Source organism: Oncorhynchus nerka, linkage group LG8, assembly GCF_034236695.1.
Source record: "Oncorhynchus nerka isolate Pitt River linkage group LG8, Oner_Uvic_2.0, whole genome shotgun sequence".
Classification (NCBI taxonomy): domain Eukaryota; kingdom Metazoa; phylum Chordata; class Actinopteri; order Salmoniformes; family Salmonidae; genus Oncorhynchus; species Oncorhynchus nerka.
Genome location: NC_088403.1, coordinates 44609599 through 44633168, shown reverse-complemented (window position 1 = coordinate 44633168; position 23570 = coordinate 44609599). Strand labels below are relative to the sequence as shown.

Below are 23570 nucleotides of genomic sequence, written 5' to 3'. Positions count from 1 at the left end.
TCGGAGTTGTGCCCTGTGGTCACACGCGTATCTGCCCTCTCATTGGCTAAAATGGTCACACCTGATCTCGCCTCCTGGCGCCTGTCTTCCATCATTGAGGTCATGTATTTTCATTGTAACAGCAGTCACTCAACTATCTTGTCAATATAATGAAAATCTTGGTCACAATGCATGATCAACGTGCCTCTTCTCTTGTTAACCCTTTAATTGTTTCTAAAAAAAATATGAAAACATGTTTGCACCATACATTCCTATTACTAACAACTAAAATAAGAACTTACAATAGTTTATTTTCAACTTGATGTTTATTTGGAAATAACAGAGCTCTACCAGGTAGCCGAGATTGTAAAATAAGCTCATACCAGCAATGCCATATTAGAATGGCAATTTGCATAGCATTTTGACTAATTTCAATATTATTTAAAAAATACTTTAAGTCTGCTTCAATTGCCTTTATTGATAGGTAAGTATTGTTGAAGACTGTTACGTGTTAACCTATAAAGGTCATTTTGTATGTCCAAACATGAATATTCAGTTACATTGAAATGAATGTGTTTTCAGGTGGAGGTATAGTGCAGTCCCTCAAAAAATATTCCCATTTTGAAAATATATGACAAAGTGACGTTCTTTATTACTATTATAGGCATTATTTGTATTAGTTGACCAATCAAGTTCAAGTGAATATTTTTTTCCTATTCACTTCTAAATCCATTGTCAAAACTTGCTCTACAAGCCTGTTGAGAATGTGGTTGAAGGGTTAAAGAAGATGTATGCTTATTTTATTTTTTTGTTATTTTACATGAGCGGGAGAGAGTGAGAGATGGGAAAATCATAAAAACAGTGTGACAACATGTGCCCCCTTAACATTCTGTTTTTTAAAGGTTAAGTTGGTTAATTAAGAAACTATTTCAGGTAAAGCTATATAAATAAATGCTAGGCTATGCTGTTAGAGTTAAACAAACTAAATTGATTAATCAATGAGTCAATCAATGTGTATGGATTTGTACTCATAATGCACCTCATTCCGAGCTCATGCTTCAAAAAGTCATTTGGTGTGACTGATGATGAATTCCAGGAATTTCCCCAAAGTGACATGATTAGAGGTGATTATTTAATTTTGAGATTTTTAAATCCATCAGTCAGGACATTGGGGGGCTCCGGTGTTTTGGAATTCCAGCCATGTTATTGTTGCTGTAACCCCACAGGGAATTAATCGGCCCAGGTCCGGTTACTAGCCTACCTGACTCTGACAGTATGCGGTCTGTGTTCGATGTGACTCACCGTCTTCCACCATTTATCTGTCACCCTGAGTAAAGATAGCTTATTAGGATGCAGGGCTGGTTACAGTCAGCCGTTTCATCTAGCTCATGAGTAAAGATAGCTTATTAGGATGCAGAGCTGGTTACAGTCAGCCGTTTCATCTAGCTCATGAGTAAAGATAGCTTATTAGGATGCAGAGCTGGTTACAGTCAGCCGTTTCATCTAGCTCATGAGTAAAGATAGCTTATTAGGATGCAGAGCTGGTTACAGTCAGACGTTTGATTTTTTTATCTCATGAATAAAGATAGTTTATTAGGATGCAGAGCTGGTTACAGTCAGACGTTTGATTTAGCATATGAGCTCACCTTCGTTGCGTCACACGACCTTGGGGAAATGTTTGACTGTGCACATGTGGACTACGGGTTGCTTTCCCTTTCATTTACAATTGGTTCTACTACTTTCGGTAGTCACAGCCTATAACCGAGTAACTGATTCTTCATGGTGATAGTAATAATTAGGTTTATCGTGGCCGGTTTCAATGTGATACGGGCACGTGAATAGGCTACTGCGGTTAGCTGTAGGCCCAATGCCAAAATGAGAAGTGGTGCGCATTTTATAGTCTGGCTACCGTCTGGCTAGACTATGAATCACTTAGATGTTGTCATTTGATAATCACACACACGTCACATGGCCTGAATAAAACACAACCACCGACTGTTTCCTTGTTGAGATTAAATTGGCACATAGCCTACGCGTTCGTGCTTTGTTGCCATTTTAGAGCAACAGCAATGTGTAAACAGTGGTTGTATTTTCTTAAAACTGTATTAAAAAGTATGGATTTCAGCAAACAAAGAAAGGCATGAAACAACAGATGACAAACATAGGTACATGATACGGTTTAAGAATGTACATGTTTGAAGTAGGCCTATCGACGCATAACGACTCGAAGGAGTCAGAGGTTCATTAAAAAAAAAACTCGTCTACACTCAATTCCGTGGAGGAGTTTAGTTACTTGGCTAGTGATAATCTATGCATACTTGTCATGAATTAGTCATAACCGGTATTCACATAGCATGTTTCATCTTCCTGGAGGCAACGGTTTATTGAAATAAACACTCTGCGCCCATAGCTGCTGGAAAATAGTTTGGGAGTGCTGCGATTTTATTGCTGACTGGCGGATGCAACCTATTTCTATGTGGAAGCTGAAATGGTCTATTAATTCATTTTCCATTTTAGTAAACACTCTTATCCAGAACAACTTACAGTAGTGAGTGCATACATTTTTATACTTGTCCCCCGTGGGAATCAAACCCCCTAGAATTGCATGCACCATGTTTCACCAGATGAGCCACATCATCACATACCACTTGATGTCTCAATGTACACAATTACTATATTGTGTATTGTTTTTCTTCACGGTGATGGAAAGTCTACAGGTACAAACCTAGATGACCAGCCTATATACAGTAACGTACATTTACATTAAGTGGTTTGTAAGGATGGTAAATTAACACTGCACAAAAAAAATAGTTGTTTTCCATGTTATTTGATCAAGAAAAATGTTACATTTGATGTGGATGTTTTGTGTTTTTGCCCATAACTTGGCACCCTTTGATGAAAATGTTTGAGGACAGGGTTTTGTTCTTTTGGATTCCATTACAACGAATCTCAGAGAAAGGGACAGGGCAACAACTCATGCAATACCAACCATTGAATCCTGCTCGACACTGTTCTTAATTATACAACTACCTTCTTTTTTTTGCCAAAGCGGAGAGATGCTGAACATTTTCTTTGGCCCGAACTGCAGACGTCGATATCGGTCCGCTAATACAAGTAAAGGCCCAGTGCACTACTTTTGTGGGGGAAAAATATATTTGTTCAAAACATATATTTTTTAATTCAGATTTTTCAAGGGGGTGCTGCATATCCTGCACCCGTGAATAATATGCGTGCAGGCAGGCGATTTATATTTGTCTCAAGTCACATAAGGTGTTGCTTGCTTCCTTCTTCCCGCCACTGCTGCTTGTGATGACATCCAGAAAAAGATTAGGATGACACAGATGAAATGATGGCCATGGATGGACCCAGGGGTTCTAAACAGTGCTCTGGATCTGCCACATCTCATTGCGTTCCAAGACGTCAACCCTGAACCCAAGACGTCAAGGGGAGAAGATACCTTATTCAGACCAGCTATGGTAAAACATTTAAAAATCCAATGTCATTTATGACCTTATCAGTGACGATGCAACTTTTGGCTTGACTGCCAATTAGTGGTAAAGAAACAGTGTCTTGAATATATCTTATCAACGAGAACTGAGTATGGAAGACAAGGACATGTCTATTGAAGGGGCCATTGCGAATCGCTGATGACGGTATGAATGGCCAAGCCTAGTACTTGCAGTTAGGATGACATTCATTCATTAATGCGAGTGTCTTCACCGGTTTCTGAATCTCCCACGGTACGGTGTGTGTGATCCCATCTACGTGGTGTCTTCGGGCCGGATGATTCATGCCAGGGTTTCTCCAGTGTGGGGCGGGAAATCATTCATACGCTGTTCAAATGATGTCACGCCATCTCCACAACAATAGGCAATGTCTCGAGTCCACTTGACCTTTCATGAAGACGTTAAGACGCGTCACACACAGGAAAATACTTATTTGGTCTTTCTCATCTGGGTTTGACACCAGTATCTTTAACCATATTGGAGAGATAGTGTATATCATATGGTTATGTAGCAGTCACCTCTTTTTTTAAGCAGGCTAATGAGAAAAATACATGGAATAGTTATTCTAGCATGTGGCTGAGAGGTTGTAGTAGGCTACTATACGCTTGGCTGACAAATCCTGGAATGGTATTGGAGAGAGCCTGCCAGACAGTGTGGTGCAGAGGGGGCCTCACAGGCATTGTGTTACTGTGTGTGTGTGTGTATATGTGTGTGTACTAGTGATCGAGTCAGCATGCGGCTACTGCAGTTATTTAGGTCACAGTGAGTGTTTCCTAGCATCGTCCTGATCTCGTGAGCTTACATTCTGTTAGGCGAAACAGAATGTAAGCTCGCGAGATCAGGATGGTTCGTATGAGGGTAAGTTTCCCCGGACGTCAGGTGTCTGTCACACTGGGTCCTGTCAACCCCTGGTGGGCGAGTTTAGAACTACACCTTGTTAGTACATCAGTCAGCTCTATGGCTCTTAGAGAGCCTTAGGACTTGGTCAGGGGGTATATCGGCGAGGCAGGAGGCCAGCTCATGGTTTTTCATGCTAGGTTTGACTTCATAGAGCCATAGGCATGTTGACAGAATGTTAGTGTAGATCACTAAAGTAAGGACTACAGCAATGTAGGGCCCGGTTTTTCCGCACCGTGTATCTCGACTTGTTATTGGCGATCACTAACTAGGGACAGGAGTTTTCCTGGTCAGGTGACAGGTCACATGGCCAGGAAAAAAAACAATAAAACCTGAAAATATTAACCATATGGATACATGGAATGGATTTGGAGTCGTTTATTTACAAAAACAGAAAAGCAGTTACATGAACAAATAACAGTCACACAGGATAGAATTGATGGGTCATACAAATGCTGCATACGGAGGAGGAGACCTGGCAGTGGTTCTACCGGACACCAGTCATGGGGGCAATTTCATTTCAATTCAGGAATTACACTGAACATCTAATTCTAACTATCTTCAACGCTCAATAAGGAACATTGGGAAATGGAATTTGGTTTACGTTATGAATTGACTGGAATTGAAATGGAAATGACCCCAAACCTGCCAGACACTTATTTACATCATCATTTAAAGGAAAATAAAACAACCGTGATAATTGATGGTTTTGTGGTCGTGAAAGAGTGGTTCCTCATGGTTTAAAATCTGAGCCCTGTTAAGTCTCGTTCTGCCTGTCCTCTCTTCCCTTGCCATTTCCTCTCTGTGTGATTTTGTTGGTCTAAAACTTGAACTCTTTGTATTTCTTGGCACCACTTCGTGTGTCTTGGGGCTGGGCCTTCCTCTTCTTTTGCTGTGGGAGAGAGAGAAAGAGAAATGAGAGTGCGAGAAAAAAAACAAGTTGTCAATATTGTCATACAACAGTGAAAACACTACTTTCCCCCCCCTTCTACTAACCCCCTATCCCGGCACAACATGTTGACATAGGTCTCTCTCTCATTATCTCTACAGGGCTGATAAGAGGGAGAGAGGAAGGAGGGAGATAGCTGTGCATGTGCACGCCCCTTTCAAATACTGATATTACAGGAGGATGGCCATATTCACAAGCATAGAGAACATTTTTTAAAAGCAAGGCCTTGTAATATTAGTTATTATGAAAGTACATTTTTAAAAACATTGGATTCCTGGAGCTAAAGTTGTAATAGGGACTTAGGTGTTGAAATCACTCATACCAGTAGAGATAATAAAAATGGCCCTCTAGTCTTCCCATCTAGTGTTTGCTTTTGCTTCCTTTTGAACTGAAAACTGGTAATACAAAACACTCTTAACCTCAGCAAGGCTCTAGTGGTCTAATACATTTCGAAAAACCGGGAATAAGATTTCCAGTACGCTAGCCTGCAGTCGCTCCCACCTCTCACCTTCTGTTTGGCGGCGTGCTCGGCCACCATGTCGCTGAAGTCCTCCTTCTCCACCTGGGCCTCCTGGTTCCTGACATGCTCTTCGTACTTCTGGGTCATGGCCATTGGGTCCAGCTCCAACTCTTCTGGGGCCAGGGCTACCTCCACCCCCTGGGACTCCTGGCCTCCACCCGCCTTACGACCAGCCATCGCCTGGAGAGGGATAAAGAGAGAGCGAGAAGAGGGTTCAAACAAAAGACAATCTGAAATGGCAGTGGCACCCTAATTCCCTAGTGTGTGTGTGTGTGTGTGTGTGTGTGTGTGTGTGGTACAACTGCATCCAAATGGTTTGGAGACCAGGCCAAAAGTAGTTCACTATAGATCGGGTGCTGATTCGGGCGCAGTCGTAGTGTGTGTGTGTGCGTATGATCCTGAGGATGGATGTAGATGTGTTGACTACGCAATGCATTAGTGTACAGTATGTATCAAAACTGGCATGAAAGCAGACGTGGTTCTTACCCCCGATACGTCGTAGATGTGTGTGGATGCCATCATGGCTGCCCCTCCAGAGCCCGTTCTCCTCTCTGGGAGCACCGTGAACAGCTGAGGAGTCTCATTCCTACACATAATTCAGCAGAAATAAATCACCAGAAGATACAAACCCACACACTCACAGCCTAGGTAGCACAACACACACAATAGAGAATACACACACAGCTTAAGTATGGCCACACACTCACCCATCCATGGCCTCCTCAATCTTCTTCTTCCTCAGCTCGATGAGCTCTGGAGTCTCCATACCAGCAGGCACTGACGAGAAGCCTCCTGGGGTGATCAGACCACTGGGGGAGAGGCATATACAAAACACACACAGGGCTGGAGTTGGAACACTGATCAAGGTACTCAAGTCAACCAAATGCAAATGTCATTCCGTGCGATCAAAGGCCATTTGATCCAACAGTATAAAGAGACGGGTTCATTTCAAGTCGATGTCAACTTGTGTTTCAAACGTCCAGTAAACAACATGTGAATGTCTACCTGTCTGCCGGTGTGAAGAAGCCGGTTTCGTCTGGTTTCTCCTCGTCGCTCTCATCTTCCTCCTCTTCCTCTGAAGACTCCTCATCTGAAGGCTCCAGCTCTCCCCACGGCGTACGATCTACCTCTTCCTCCTCAGCCTTAGCCTACACCGAGAGAGAGAGAGAGACACACACACAAGGGCACCAGTCAATACACCAATAGATTAAAAGCAGACTGGTTGTACGACATAGGCATATGTGGTAGTGAGTGTAGGGACGTTTGGTGTATGGTAAATATTAGGGGTATGAGGCACGATTGTAGGGTATCCATCAGTGTATGAGGCGGATCTAACCTGGAAGTCTCCTGCGTTAGTCCCGAACACATCACCGTACAGAGGCTTGCCTGTCTCATCTACAGGAGGCTTCCCCCAACCACCAGCGTGGTAACCAAACGAACAGCTCTGAGAGGAGGGAGAGAGCGAGAGCGGGAGTTAATCGTCTGTAATGAGCTTCACGATACTGCAACATTTCAATAGTGTTAATACTTTTGTAACAAGTCGGTAAATTGTTAAAGAGTGTGTCTGTTAAAGTCGGGCTTACCTCTGGGATGGGTGAGTTGAGTCCAGGGATCTTGAGGTTGGGATAGGAGGGGGGGGGGCCGTATCTCTGCATGGCGATCAGCCAGGGAGGGGGAACCTTGTGGGAGTTCTGCACAGAGAGGGGATGGTGAAGCAATTTTAGTGACAAGACCATTGTGTATCAGTGTCATTCTGCTCTCAAAAAGACGATCATCAATACAATTATTTTCGTCAAATCAAATAAAGCACAACTATAAAGCTGCCCAGCAACAATAAAGTTAGTGGCGGGATAACAATAAAATGAAGTAGCGGTGGTGGGGATGAGGATGAAGATTAACTCACCGGTCCAACCGGCATGCCCAGAGCGATACGCAGTTCATCTGACAGATCGCCTGGTTTCTTCTCCTTCAGCCTCGTCTCAAACTCTTTACCCTGAAAGAGAGAGAAAGGTCAGTGTGAGAAACAGAAACCTACCAGAGCAGTCCACTGACAACCAGGATTTCATTCAAGAACAAGGAACTATTGAAGGAAACCCAAAATCAACCACATAGGAGAGCTGGGGCCATATGGACAAAAATCCATATCGCGATAAATTCCCTAAATGTATGTGATATTGATAAATAGAATGGTAAGTTTATAACATTCATGTGCTAGGGAAGTGAATTTGAAATAATTCACTATTTAAATAATATCATGATATTTTGGGGGGATATCCGGATAATTGAAAGAGATGGGTTAGCTGACAATGTCACACAAAAAACGATGCGCATGCTTCAATGGTACAGAGGTCCGTGATTTGTTATGATTCTGGATGGCCAGATGGCTACCAACAATGATAAGAAACTGCTATGCTGGGGAATCGTAAGGGACTCGTTTCAGCTAGGCCGTCATTGTAAATAAGAATTTGTTCATAACTGACTTACCTAGTTAAATAAAGGTTAAATAAATAAATAAAAGCTCATTTCATCTTGTTCTTGATACCATGTCTTGTTTCGAGGTGTTTTGACTGATTTCATGTCAATGCTAATATGGAAAAAATGTGCTAGCTAGCTAACCAACAACTGTAATGATGTATTTGAGACAAGAAGTGCTCTTTGTGCAAATGTATTTATGTTTTCAATAAACATAGAATATAGTTTACATGTTGTCAACAATCTAAGCCAACCCTGTGTTTTGCCCCATAGTTGCGCACGCATCGGATTTGTTGCTAAACAACCAACCTGTCTATACATGTAAAACTAATAAAACTTGTTTAAACTTGGGAATGCTACCTGCCCCAATGCATAGTGCCAACTGTACAGTTTGGTGGTGGAGGAATAATGGTCTGGGGTTGTTCTCATGGTTTGGGCTAGACCCCTTAGTTCCAGTGAAGTGAAATATTAATGTGACAGCATACAATGATATTCTAGACAAACACCTTTGGGATGAATTGGTACGCAGACTGCGAGCCAGGCCAAATCGCCCAACATCAGTGCCCGACCTCACTAATGCTCGTGGCCGAATGGAAGCAAGTCCCCGCAGCAATGTTCCAACATCTAGTAGAAAGCCATCCCAAAAGAGTGCGGCTGTTATAGCAGCAAAGGGGGGACCAACTCCATATTAATGCCCATGATTGAGATGTTCGACAAGCAGGTATCCACATACTTTTGGTGTAGTATATCTACCTCGTAGTATAGGTCTCCATGGATGGAGAGTTTAGGCTTCATCTGCCACTTGAAGAAGGCGTCGTGGAGCTTCTGGTAGTCAATGTCGATCTTGCCCATCTTGGGACGAACCTTCTCCCTCATCTTGGTCTTCATGGTCTTGGCATCCTCCTGTGAACAGGGAACATAGCGTTGAAGAGGTTACACAGGATAAAACAGATGCATATTAGATTGTGTCCTACTACAATAGAAATACATTAGGGTTCCCCAACTGGAGGCCCGCGGGACGAATTTGGCACGCAGGTGATTTTATTTGGCCCCTCAAGTTTATTTTACTTTTTGGGGGGACTATATAAACATTAGCAAATCAGCTCCAATTGATTTTCATTTTGGAAATCTGTTCCAAAGTATAAGAGAGAGATATACTGTATGTGATCAAAAGCGGCACACGCCCCATCAGATTTGTCTTGTTGTTGTTTTTCTGTAATACTACTAGCCACCTAGCAAATTTATAAAGTTGGTTTCAGACAGGTTCCCAATCTCCCAACCTCAATTAGCTACCAAGAAGCCAATTTCAGGCTATCAATCAAGTTAAAGTAGCTAGCTTGTCTAATTAACCTTAGCTGGCATGCCTGCTGGCAAGGTTGGTAGACTTTAGAAAAGCAACTAATTACTAAATGTACTGAATAAGACTCGCATTCCTTTCAATCTTTTACCCCGATTTGAGCAGAGATTCAGATATAGTTTCTTAAAATTAAAATATCCTCCTGATTGGTGGTTACAGACAGCTCAAGAGGTATGCCTAGATGTGCAGAAAAATAACTTTTTTTTTACGTGATCATATACAAACGCAAGCGAGGTTTGAAATTACTATGTTTTAGTCAAATTTTATATCTGTGCTTCTTGCCGTCAACAAATTTGTAATTATGTTCTGGCCCCCTGACCATCCGCTCAAGAAAAATCTAGTTGATGATCCCCGAAGTAATCACAGATAAAAGCAATGCCCCAACCACATTCTTACACCTATCTAGTCATGATGGATCCTTGTTAACCTCAAAAGCATTCAAACATGAGTACATCCCAAAAATGGACCCACTTGCCACCAGCTTGTGGCCCCCTGTACCCACTCAACCCCAACCAGTCACCCACCTTCTCCTGCAGAGCCTCTCTCATCTCCTGGATGCCCGTCCTCTTGATGAACTCTGGCAGCTCAAACGGGGGCTTCTCTATACCCCTCTTGCCCTGGAGGTACTTCCTCTTGAAGCACCAGTGTCGGGGGACGGGGACCGTGTTCCTGGTTGCCTTCAGGTGTACCAGCAGCTTGGGCTCCTGGGCCGTCACATCGTGCATCTCCACCACGTCGGGACGTGCCACCAACTGGAGAGGAGGAGAGAGGGAGGGGGATGACCGGAGAGAAGGGAGCGAAAAGAGAGGTAATAAAGTTGGGAGGTCACATGCTGACTAGACTTGGGACTCGCATGCGCCATCGCTCGCTTGTTAATTTTGTCCATTCACGATCAGGACACGCAGGTGGAAATATCAAAACTAACTCTGAACCAACTATATAAATTTGGGGACACGCATTAAACATTCATGCCATTTAGCTAGCTTGCAGTAGCTAGCTTGCAGTTGTAGCTACTTTGTCCTGGGATATAAACATTGGGTTGTTATTTAACACAAGGTCCTCTACTCCAACAATCCACAGAGAAAAGGGTAAACCTAGTAAGATTCTAGTAATCTTCTGACTTTATATGGCGGTTGGCAACCAACTTTTATTTGAATTTTTTTAATTGTACCTTTATTTAACTAGGCAAGTCAGTTAAGAACAAATTCTTAATTTCAATGACGGCTAGGAACAGTGGGTTAACTGCCTTGTTCAGGGGCATAAATATTTTTACCTTGTCAGCTCGAGGATTCGATCTGTTACTAGTCCAACACTCTAACCACTAGGCTACCTGCCGCCCCAACTTTAAGGTGCATTATAACCCCCGACTGGAGTGTGGACCTCAGTTCAGCTTTCAATCACCCACGTGGGTATATGCTTCTAAAAACCAATAACAAGATGGGAGGCAGGACTATTTTAGCGCCTGGCTACGCAGATGCTCGTTGACGTGTGCGAGCGGTTTGGTTGAAATGAATGAATAACATGTATGTGTCATTTTATTTTGGTGTGGTCAGCATGTCAGATGATCCCGCAGGTGAAGAAGCCGGATGTAGAGGTCCTGTGCTGGCGTGGTTAAGCATGGTCTGCGGTTGTGAGGCCGGTTGGACGTACTGCCAAATTATCTAAAACGATGTTGGAGGCGGCTTATGGTAGAGTAATGAACATTAAATTATCTGACAACAGCTTTGATGGACATTCCTCCAGTCAGCATACCAATTGCATGCTCCCTCAAATCTTGTGATATCTGTGGCATTGTGTTGTGTGACAAAACTGCACATTTTAGAGTGCTGTTATTGTCCCAGCACAAGGTGCATCTTTGTAATGATCATGCTGTTTAATCAGCTTCTTGATATGCCACACCTGTCAGAACGGGTACATTAGTGTCTAGTTTAAGAAACAGATGCCTCACAAGTCCTCAACTGGCAGCTTCATTAAATAGTACCCGCAAAACACCAGTCTCAATGTTAGCAGTGAAGAGGCGACTCCGGAGGTTCTTGAAATTTTCCGGATTGAATTACCTTCATGTCTTAAAGTAATGATGGACTGTCGTTTCTCTTTGCTTATTTGAACTGTTCTTGCCATAATATGGACTTGGTATTTTACGAAATAGGGCTATCTTCTGTATACGAACCCTACCTTGTCACAACACAACTGATTGGCACAAATGCATTAAGAAGGAAGGAAAGAAAATCCACAAATTAACTTTTAACAAGGCACACCTGCTAATTAAAATCATTCCAGGTGACTACCTCATGAAGCTGGTTGAGAGAATGCCAAGAGTATGCAAGCTGTCATCAAGGCAAAGGCTGGCTACTTTGAAGAATCTTAAATATAAAATATATTTTAATTTGTTTAACACTTTTTTGGTTACTACATGATTCCATGTGTTATTTAATAGTTTTTGATATCTTCACTATTATTCTACAATGTATCAAATTAAAGAAAAACCCTTGAATGAGTAGGTGTGTCCAAACTTTTGACTGGTACTGTGTGTGTATATAGTCAGCACTTATAACATTCATGAAACACAGCATTAATGACACCAGCTAGATCTTATAACCACTATGTTATAAGAATGTGGTTTACCTGTTTGAGTTCAGCCACAGTCAGTCTGTTCATCCTTCTCAGCTTCTTCTTAGACAGCTTGGGAACATCTGTTCTGATCTCCTGTACACACACACAGAGAGAGAGAGAGACAGAGAGACAGAGAGAGAGATGGAGAAAGAGGAGCAAGGAGGACTTCCATGGTCAACAGTTCCAAAGAAGGAGTAATTGACAACATGAACAGGAAGACACTATCCCCCATGTCCCAATCCTCTAACTTTCTCCCTGAAAGTGCACTACTTAGGGCAGTAGGCTAGATAATTGAGACACTGAACAGTCCTGCTTGAGATTTTGTCTTCTTCATCCAAGCCAAGGAATGAAGAAACCATAGGATAGATGAATACTAACGTCATCACTGTCATCGCTGTCTTTTGTCTCCTCCTCGAACCCCTTCTTCTTCAACATGGTAGGAGCCTCCTTTTTCTCCGGCTCCTTTTCTTTCTCTTTCTTCACATCGTCAGTCAGCTGAGGGATGAAAAACAAAACAAAAAAACAGTGAGAGGGACGGAGACAAAGCCGGTTAAGTGAAGCAATTTACTGAACACTCAAACAGAAAACCAATATCCAAATTGAACAACAGTATATTGTATTTCAGAAGTGGTCATCAAAATGGTAAATAATAAGGTCAAGAAGATTGCGGACAAATGTGTAGGATGTTTTGACTGATCATTTGTTCATTCGTTATGAATAAACAAATGATCAAAACGGAGCAGGCTCTCACCTTGAAGGCCTCAAAGATCCTCTTGAAGAAGATGAAGTTAGGATCGTAGATCTCCGGTTCCTCAGTGACGTACTCGATCTCCACCTCATGCTCTTTCTCCTTCCCTCCATCCTCCTCCTTCTTCTCCACCGCCTGCACCCTCTTCTCCTGCACACGCCTTTTCTTGTTCTTCTTCTTGCGGTTCCTGCGCTTGCGGTTTTTCTGAGAAGGGAAGATAGAAAATGTCAGGAAACAGCACCATTTCTTAATCCGCACACCAACTCAGTGGCCTTGTGGTTAGTGTCCGCCGTAAAATTCTAAGGTTGTGAGCTAAATTCCCTGCTGAGTCGCATCATTCTGAATTCGCATTGGAGAAGCGCCAAGGTTCTTCCCCTCTGTTGCCTTTTGAAAAGGAGGCAAGGAGAGGACGCGAGGAATCAAGAAAATACAATTGAGATTCACCCACAGACAGCAGGAGAGAAGTTGTGAATGAGAACAATAATCACATCTTTCTTGGAGAGAGAACTGTCATCCTCTTCCGTCTCAGACAAGACGGGAGCGGAGTTGTTCATCTCCATCTCCCGGCTCTCCTCCTCCTCTTCTTCTTCTTCTTCTGGAAAAGGATAGAAAACACAGAACATTCACTGACCAGTTCAAGCTCCTACAAGGCTCTGAACCCAGATAACAAGAACTAGGACTGCAGTACTTAGAATAGAAAGATATCATCAGGGTTAGAGGTTTGGTTGATGTTAACTTACTGAAAGATATGAAGAAACATTCAATAAATATATGTTATAGAGTTAGCTTACTTTATTTGTTTAAGTCATGATTTTGTCATTTGTTAAGGATTTATGCATAATCCCACTCCAGTGTGTAGTTCCCTGTTCTGACCTGTGGGAGCGGTGCTTAGCTGCTCCTGTCTGATCTCCTTTAGTTGGAGAATCTTCTCCAGGGCCTGAGGGATCTTAGGGCCAATGCCCACCTCCTCTCCCTGCCATACCTGTTAAACACACGCACACTCAATTTTCTTAGGTCAGGTGTCTCCTGATACTAAACATATTGCATATACATTTCTTCTAAATCTTACACCGAGCAGACTTCTATAGCAGCTGAATTCTTACCTGAGATAACTCACTAAATGAAAACTTAAGTCGCAAGCATCCAGTTCAATTTACATGGGTGTTAAGTATTTGTCCCTTATGTTTAAGAGCACAAAGTAGACCACGACAAACAATATTTATAAGGACAATGTCTATTAGCTTGACGTTGGGTCGTACCTCTCTGGCGTCCTCTCCTGGCGGTGGGGGAACTCTCTGTCTCTGGGTATGCATCATGGACATACCAGGAGGGGGTGGGTTCATTCCACCAGTATTTATACCAGGGGGGGGTGGGTTCATACCTACAACACAACAAGACCCACATTTTGATTTACACCAACCATGTCGATGTACCGCCGCCGTGTTATGTAAGCACGAAACAGACGAAAATGGACAGAAACAGGGAGGGACTATCTGGAAATGTCCAATAAGAAACGCTTGTTGTCATTTTCTGTGGAGAACGACCGATATGGGTTTTGAAGGGCCGATATGGAGAAAAATGGAAAAATGGCCAATATTTTATGGCGATAATACCTTGAAAATGTGAACATTTTAATAATTTAATTAACATTTGAATAAATATTCCCTTAGAAAGCCAGCCATATATAGCTTCAACAAATCGTTTATACAACCATACAATCAATTTGACTTTGTTCTTAACACTATAACTACTTAACATAATGGTACATTTATTGATAAACTGGGTGAAGCAAGATTGCATAGGCCTAGTCACAATACAGGTGAATTCATATTTAAGAGGTCTTCATGGATTGATTTATTGACTCTTTTGGGCCTTTTTCAGTAGTCTATGGGGCAACAGAAGACAATCTGTTTCCCTTTCATTTGAGACCACGTTAGGCCTACTGATAAATATTTTTTTTTTTACAGAAGTAGCCCTTTGTCTTTAAAAAAAATATTTTCAAAAATATGTGTTGTCTCTTTAAGAGACATGACAACACTCCTGTGTCGTGTAACCAAAGTATGTGAGCAGAGCCTGAGCAGAGCCTAGAGAGGAGCTTGCCGAATTTGACTGAAGCGCAGAGCCAGTTTCCCAAAGGATGGAGCAGCGGCTGTCTCGGCCCCTCCAATTTCGCTCCAGTTCCACTTATTTCACGAGATCAGGACATGCATTTGTAGTCTACTTGTGTGCTGCTATAGCCCCTTTTGCATTAGCTACAGTCATGGAGTTCGTTAAATATTTTCATAAAGAAACTGAAAAAAACACAGGTGCAAAATCAAGGTGACTCACAAAGATGAGGACCAAGAGCAAGAGCGGGAGAGCGGTGATGTAGTGTCCACTAAAGAATCACTGTGGAATCTGAAAAGACACGTACCCCGAAAGCATGATGATGTATTACATGCACATGCTAACAGAAAGGAACGAGATGGGTAGCTAGCTAAGTGTGCCATTGTATTCAAGTATTCATAAACAAAAAATCTGATCTCTTAAAAGTTTCCTTCATGTTCATTCTATTATCTATACAATAGGGTATCCTTGATGTTGGCTCAATAAGCCTGACATATTACCTCTTTCAAGAGGCTTTCTGTTTTGATAGGGTTATTTTTCCTAAAAAAAAAAAAACTTTACGCCTACATAAAGAAAAACTCCTCCTCCCCGCCCAGCCTGGCAAGAGTGGGCCGAAGGGTGTTCAGCATCCCGTGGCTCTGCAATCGCAGAGAGGGTATTCTCCGCTACTGGCCTACTCTCCAGGCACCGTCACATGAGCCTGAAGCCACAGACTCTTGCCAAACTTGTGTTTCTAAAAGTGAATTCAAAAGGCACTGTCATGGAGTTCACTACATTTTTTCATAAATAAACTGAAAAAGCACACAGGTGCAAAATCAAGGTTAATTACTAAGATGAGGAGCCTAATAAAGCATTTTTTCATTTCATTTTTATTTAGTTTTAAGTCACGGCCTACATGCGCAATTTATAGACTATGGTGATTTAATACAATTAAATGTTTAAATGCTGAACACGTAAGGATGTGGAGCGCTAGAGCGGCAAGCAGCGCTCCGTGAGCGAGGAACAGGATTTCCAATGCTCAACTCAGCTCACATACTCTGCATGTAGTCAGGCAGTTCAGGTCGGCTCAGCAAGAGAAAGACAAGTCATTTAGCTAACTCAGTGAATTAACAACGTTTCTGGTAGTGCAGAACAATTAGTGCCTATTGAGGTCGGTTCAGTTTCGGTTGAAATACTAAAAATAATCTCGGATTAGATTATTTGGGTTGAATGCTGTAACACCACTGAATCATTTATTAAATGTACTTTAATCAAATATTTCAGTTGTGTATATTACATTTGTTTTATTGATTCATATTATTTCAATCCAAGTCATCATCAGCTGTTGCCTATGCGGTCTGACAAAATTACTATTTTGTAGTTCTTCAAAGTAAATAAGGCATACTTTTATGACTGCTGAATACCCACTACCAATAACTTTGATCATGTATTTTCAGTTAGAGATACCTCGCAAAGCAACAGCTGCTCTCTATATCCCTTCACGAGCATGCATTCTTGTCTCTTCTGTAGCAGGCGTGAAAAATAAACAGACCGGTCAAGCACACTGAACAAAAATATAAACAATATTTAAAGTGTTGGTCCCATGTTTCATGAGCTGACATAAAAGTTAACAGAAATTTGACATCCCTGTCGGTGAGCATTTCTTCTTTGGCAAGATAATTCATCCACCTGACAGGTGTGGTATATCAAGAAGATGACTAAACAGCATGATAACCTTGTGCTGGGGACATTAAATGCCACTCGCAATACGTGCAACTGGCCTCACAACCGCAGACCACTTGTATGGCATCATGTGGGCCAGCGGTCTTCTGATGTGAATGTTGTGAACAGAGTGCCCTATGGTGGTGGTGGGGTTATGGTATGGGCCGGCATAAGCTATGGACAAGGAACACAAGTGCATTTTATTGATGGCAATATGAATGCACAAAAATGTCGTGACAAGATCCTGAGGCCCACTGTGGTGTATATCTGTATTCCCAGTCAGGTGAAATCCATAGATTTGGGCCTGATTTATTTATTTCAATTGACTGATTTCCTCATATGAACTGCAACTGTAAATTCACTGAAATTGTTGAATGATGAGTTTATATTTTTGTTCAGTAGAGATGTGCAATGGATTATGATCATTGTAGTTAATTACCATGTTTTATGCGCTAGACTATGTAGAATATTGGCCTATTGGAAACTACAACTCAACTACATCACACAGTTCAGGCTGGATATGATTTATCTCTAGAGAAACTGTGCAATGCGCGCATTGAGCTCGCAGAAGAACAAAAAACGAACTAAATGGAATTCAAATAATTGAACCGATGACGCAATTCGTTTTTTTAAACTGAAAAATAACTTACATTTTGGTTAATCGCTCAGCACAAACACAGCTTTAAAGTTAGCATACCTTGCATTAGGGTTTGCATATTAGCAATCACAAATAAAGTTAGTGTAGTGAATTGACGTTACCCAGCATCCCATTCTCATCGACGGGGCTGCAGTGGAGCAGGTGGAGAGCTTCATGTTCCTTGGTGTCCACATCACCAACAAACTAACATGGTCAGGGCACACCGAAACAGTCGTGAAGCGTGCACGACAAAACCTATTCCCCCTCAGGAGACTGAAAAGATTTGGCATGGGTCCTCAGATCCTCAAAGGGTTCTACAGCTGCACAATCGCGAGCATCCTGACTGGTTGCATCACTGCCTGGTATGGCAACTGCTCGGCCTCCGACCACATGGCACTACAGAGGGTAGTGATAAGGGCCCAGTACATCACTGGGGCCAAGCTTCCTGCCATCCAGGACCTCTATAACAGGCGGTGTCAGAGGAAGGCCCTAAAAATGGTCAAACGCTCCAGCCACCCAAGTCATAGACTGTTCTCTCTGCTAACGCATGGCAAGCGGTACCAGAGCACCAAGTCTAGGCCCAAGAGGCTTCTACCCCCAAGCCATAAGATTCCCGAACATCTAGTCAAATGGCTACCCAAACTATTTGCCCCTCCGCCCCACTGCCACTCTCTGTTGTCATCTATGCATAGTCACTTTAATAACTCTACCTACATGTACTCTACCTACCGGTGCCCCCGCACATTGACTCTGCACCGGCACCCCTCTGTATATATTGTTATTTTTTAATGCTGCTCTTTAATTACTTGTTACTTTTATCTCTTATTCTTAGCCATATTTTTTTGTTGAAACTGCACTGTTGGTTAGGGGCTTGTAAGTAAGAATTTCACTAAGGTCTACCTACACCTGTTGTATTCGGCACGTGACTAATACAATTTGATTTGATTAGCTAGCAAAAGTTAGCTCTATGCTGAATGTTGTTTATCTAGCTAGCTACTGGTATGTTGCTTTCAGGGTTTTCGTCAAAATTTTCCGCCGGACTGTGTGACCGGAATGATTGTAATTGACCTAAACACTAACGCAATTAGGGTGTCCACCCAAAAAGCAAAACATTGCCCATTGCGTCTTCCTCCCTATTATAAATCATAAATGAATATATATATATATATATATATATTATTTTTTTTAAACATTACGCCTAGAAGAACAAGCCGCCTACACAGTAATAAAACTTAAAAATATAATAATGTGTATAATATAACTTGCGAACGACCTGTCCTATAGACTATTTTTATGAATATTTTTTATTAATAAATAACAAAACACAGCTGTTTTAAAATACAATCTTGGCCTGAACATTTTCATTAGGCCTAATAAATAACACAACATGGCAGTCTATGAACACCAGGGCTAGCCCGCCCCACTCCCGATGCTAAAGAGGCCACTCTAGGAGGCCATGAAATTAAGAAATTAACAACCTGGTATTGGACAATCAAATTCGATATATGCAAATAAACAACATTCGGTAAGGCTGGCTCATGGAGAGAAAGCTTATTTTACAATGGTCCCGTAAAACAAGGCCCACGCCATGCATTTATGAAAGCACTGGTTACCATAACCAAAATGATCTCTTTTTACACTTCTACTGGATGTTAATAAATGTTATGTTATCATTTGAACTATCGTGGGGGTCGTGACTCTTCATGTGTGATATACGTGGCTTATTGATAAACAACTATTATATGCCGTCGGCTGACTAATGATTGCAACTCTCCGATGTGAATAGTTGGCAACTATGTTTAGTTTCCAAGAGCTACTGAATAAGCTCAAATGAAATGCACCAATGTCATATGATAAGCCTACACATAATTTACTCTCCTCTCTCAATCCATTCCAAATCTGTATACTATACATGACACAAGGGCGGGATATGTTGATCTTGCCTAGGGCGGCAGCAAAACTGTTGGGACTGGGCCTGACGAACGCAATTTGCCTCTAATTTATTTGCGTTTGATTGAGGTGGACCGTGACCTGCTCAAAGTGAGCCGCTGCTGTTGGGAAGTCAAAACTGTTACAACTCCTTGGAGCAGCGTGCGATGTGCATCAGCCTTGTTACTTTCTCCTCGAAAAAAGTGAAATCTTGAGGCAGTCTTTACTGTTTTGGAGAAAGAATCCCCTCGGTGGGAACACTGAACACAGAGATAATGAACACAACCGTCGCCAATTTTGCCCACTTATCTGAAGGACCTTGCGTCTTTTGCGCGAGTAAAAATAGAAACACTTCATTTCCAAGCAGCTTGAGGATTTATTAACCTAAAGTATATTTGACTTTGAAGTTGGAGCACACCACCAATGAATAAAAAGCATTATATCGCAATCAAAAAAAAAATATTCTACCGGAAACCCTGGTTGCTTTGTAAGGCCCCGGTTGCTTTGTAAGGCCCTGGTTGCTTTGTAAGGCCCTGGTTGCTTTGTAAGGGCTGCAGCCTGTATGGACATTGTCTTGCCTAACAGTTAATCAATTATCACCGTAGAAATGTCTACATTCTGTGTGGCATTATTAAAGTGAGCAAAATGTATACGCAGCATGAAAGGTCTAGAGTGGGTAGCTAGCCAGCAGCCCAGAGGTTCCTCGAGGACAGGCTAACTAGTTAGCAGTGGCGCCGGATTACAGGAGTTTCACACGAGAGGCAAGTGTGTTAACATGCTATAAAGGGGAATATCGGCTTAGCCGATACTCAAGGGCCGATTGCCGGAAACTAAGGGTTAATATCGGGCCGACCATTTACGAGTCGTTCTCTAGCGGTGTGCACTACTGACCTCTCATCATGGGGGGCATCATGCCAGGGGGTCGTGGCCCCGGGTCAGACATCCTGGGCCCTGGTCCTCCATGTTGCATCTTAGCGAGCTCTTGCTGCCTCTCATGCTCCATCATCACTGCCGCCTGACAGAGGGAGGAGAGATGAGGAGGGAAGGAAGAGAGCAGGGAAGGAAGAGAGTAGGGAAAGAAGAGAGAGAAGGGAGGGGAGAGATGGATGAAGGGAAGAGAGGTAGGGAAGAGCGAGAATTAGAAGATTGATATATTTCAAGCAAGGGACGGTACCATTACAATGTGATTGGTTGTGACACAAAACTACTGATCAATAACAACAAAATAATTTAGATGGGAGAAAGACATGAACAGCCTCCAGCCCTCACCCTCTTCTGCTGCTCCAGAAGCTCCTGCTCCTTCATGTGCTCTTCCATAGCACGGGAATCCCCCTGAACACACACACACAAAAGGTACACTTTTGAAACTATTCATCACCAACTGATCAATACCAGAACCCCTCTACAGCCACTGCTTCCATCCCATGCAAGAGAAGACAGACTACCTTACAACTAGGGCCTAGAGTATTTCCTAGTCAGGTAAAACTCAGGGGCCTAGATAAAAACCCTCTCCGGTGGTTTGGTCTTACCTGCTGCTTGGCCCTCTCCTCATGCTGCATCATCATGGCAGCCCTCTGCTGCACCATCTTCAGCTGGTCCTCCTGGGAGAGGCCAGGGGGCATGCCTGGAGGCTCCATGCCCATATGCATCCCTGGTGGAGGGGGTCCACCCGCCATCATGCTCATCGCCTGGAGCATACCCATACCAGGTGGCATGGGCGGCATGGGCATTGGGGGCATGGGGGGGATGCCTGGCATCTGGGGGACAAATATAGAGGAGGAGGGAAGGGTGGTTGTTGGTAAGGTTGTTTTTGATTTGGGTAAGTAGTTATTCCGGCACCATGTGCCCTAACCAGGAAAACTCCCCTTATTTTTTACTGGTTTAATGGTAGAGGTAAAACTCCTGGTCCTGTTCATGACAGATTGATCACATGCTGCAGAGTGTATGGCTAAACAATCACAGTTTTTTTATTTATCCGTTATTTTACCAGGTAAGTTGACTGAGAACATGTTCTCATTTGCAGCAACGACTTGGGGAATAGTTACAGGGGAGAGGAGGGGGATTAATGAGCCAATTGTAAACTGGGGATTATTAGGTGACCATGATGGTTTGAGGGTCAGATTTGGGAATTTAGCCAGGACACCGGGGTTAACACCTCTACTCTTACGACAAGTGCCATGGGATCTTTAATGACCTCAGAGAGTCAGGACACCCGTTTAACGTCCCATCCGAAAGACGGCACCCTACACAGGGCAGTGTCCCCAATCACTGCCCTGGGGCATTGGGATATTTTTTAGACCAGAGGAAAGAGTGCCTCCTACTGGCCCTCCAACACCACTTCCAGCAGCATCTGGTCTCCCATCCAGGAACTGACCAGGACCAACCCTGCTTAGCTTCAGAAGCAAGCCAGCAGTGGTATGCAGGGTGGTATGCTGCCAGCACAGTAAATGTAAGAATGAGAGGAATTAGATTGGACTGTCTAATAACCTTATAGGGTCGGTTGGTGCTGACCTGCGTGGTCATAGGTTTGTCATCACCCCCTTGGTTGGGCTTGCTGAGCATCATTCCAGTCTGAGTGGAAAAACACAGACGCACACAAAAATAAATGGATCAGATAAACGCATAAGATGCAATACACTTTTCCACTCTCCTCCTCACTAGCACACACTGACCTGCATCATGTATCCCTTGAGCCTGTCCAGCATCTCCTCTCTGGGGCCTAAGGAAGGAGGAAAAGACAACTGTAAACAAACAATGAACAATACAGCTGGGACAACACTGATTTCATTACAAATGGATGAAATGAAAGGTTAATTTATATTGCTGTGTAGTTAAATCAGCCACTTCGAGGAAAGCACCTGCGCATGCGTGACTTGCTAATAGATCATTTATCCTTGATCTGAAAATGTGGTTGGAAGGTTTGGGGGTGCAGCAATTTGTTTTCTTGGAGGGGGAACGTTTTCTCCCGTGCTGCAGATGGCTATATAGGTCATATAATACAGGACTATTAAAGGCCCAGTGCAATCAGAATATATTTCTACCCGTTTGATATTTTTTTTTTTTTTTTTTTTCAGGGGCTGCTGTACCTCATCAGCCCTACTTCCAGCGGCTGTGGTCGGAGGTGCCGAATTGATGATGCGACGCAAATGCGGAGCCTCAGGAGGCCAACTTGAGCTTGGTACCGCGTCACTGTTCGCCTCAAATTTTGTACAAATGCGGTGGGCTCAATATAGCTCTGCATTGACGGTAGGTTTTGTATAAACACAAACTTTGACAACTTCCGTCACAACAGCTCTGCGCTGCTGCATGGTCAATCCGATATTTGCATTGGCCGTGCAGCATTTACAGTGATACAGCCTCTGCAGAAGTCAGGGAATTCATACTTCTTGCACTTCGCTGAGCGGCGCAGAGCTAATGTGAAGAAAGTTGTCAAGGAAGTGAGTTTGTGTTTATACAGGACCTCCCGCCCTCACCTACCCTCAACCAATCATGTCAATGCCGGAGCCCTCCACATTGTTACAACTTTTGAGGGGCATGGCAATGCAATTACTGAGCTCATTTTTGGGCTCTGCATGCCTCTGGGGCATCGCCATTGCGTCACATTATCCATACGGCGCCTCCGACCATTTTTTCGAATCAAGCATAAATTGGCTTTAAATGTGCCTTTTATCAATCAAACACCCAACCAAAACAGCAGGTTAAGATTAGCTGTTAGCTATCAACCATGATGACTCACTAACGTTAAGCAAAATACTACGCGTAGAGGTGTTGAACATGAACTTGTAGCTCATATGTATTGTTTGTGTAGATAGCGAGCGAGTTATGATACCGTTAGTTTGCACTCTCCATTACTTTCACGAGGGCCTGCTAGCTAACTTTGCCGCGGAAGTACATATGTATGGATAGCATGTTAGCGGCTAGCTACTGCTACACACAATTCATTCAATTCAAAGCTTGCTTCTAATCATACCCATGTTAGGTGCGCCTAGCTCGCCTAGCTTGGCTTGAAGCTCCGGATTGCTCCATGTATTCAGGGCCGCTACAGAGCTCCCCAAGTCAGAAGGCATGGGTTCAGTCCCCGGCGGTCCGTCGGAAGCCATGTTGAAATTCAACAGAGCAATGAAACTCTACAGAAACAACAAGACACGAAAACCTG

The 23570-nt window shown here is 43.0% G+C and overlaps 1 protein-coding gene across 2 annotated transcripts; it reads right to left on the bottom strand.

Annotated features, from left to right (window-relative positions):
* Positions 1-4745: 4745 nt before the first annotated feature.
* On the bottom strand, positions 4746-23556 carry LOC115133374 (splicing factor 3B subunit 2-like). Of its 2 annotated transcripts, none has more exons than XM_029666541.2 (22): positions 23385-23556; positions 22087-22133; positions 21902-21985; positions 20944-21171; positions 20684-20746; positions 20306-20429; positions 14301-14422; positions 13915-14023; positions 13530-13636; positions 13045-13245; positions 12672-12788; positions 12306-12386; positions 10205-10432; positions 9077-9226; positions 7755-7844; positions 7435-7542; positions 7188-7295; positions 6857-6999; positions 6559-6660; positions 6338-6437; positions 5840-6031; positions 4746-5274 (listed from the first exon to the last, which is right to left on the bottom strand). In XM_029666541.2, the coding sequence occupies exons 1-22, from the start codon at positions 23512-23514 to the stop codon at positions 5203-5205; spliced, it is 2706 nt and encodes a 901-aa protein (XP_029522401.2). In that variant the 5' UTR covers positions 23515-23556; the 3' UTR covers positions 4746-5202. The 2 variants fall into 2 exon arrangements, with proteins under 2 accessions (XP_029522401.2, XP_064877895.1); XM_065021823.1 differs by having other exon boundaries at positions 21926-21985.
* Positions 23557-23570: the final 14 nt, after the last annotated feature.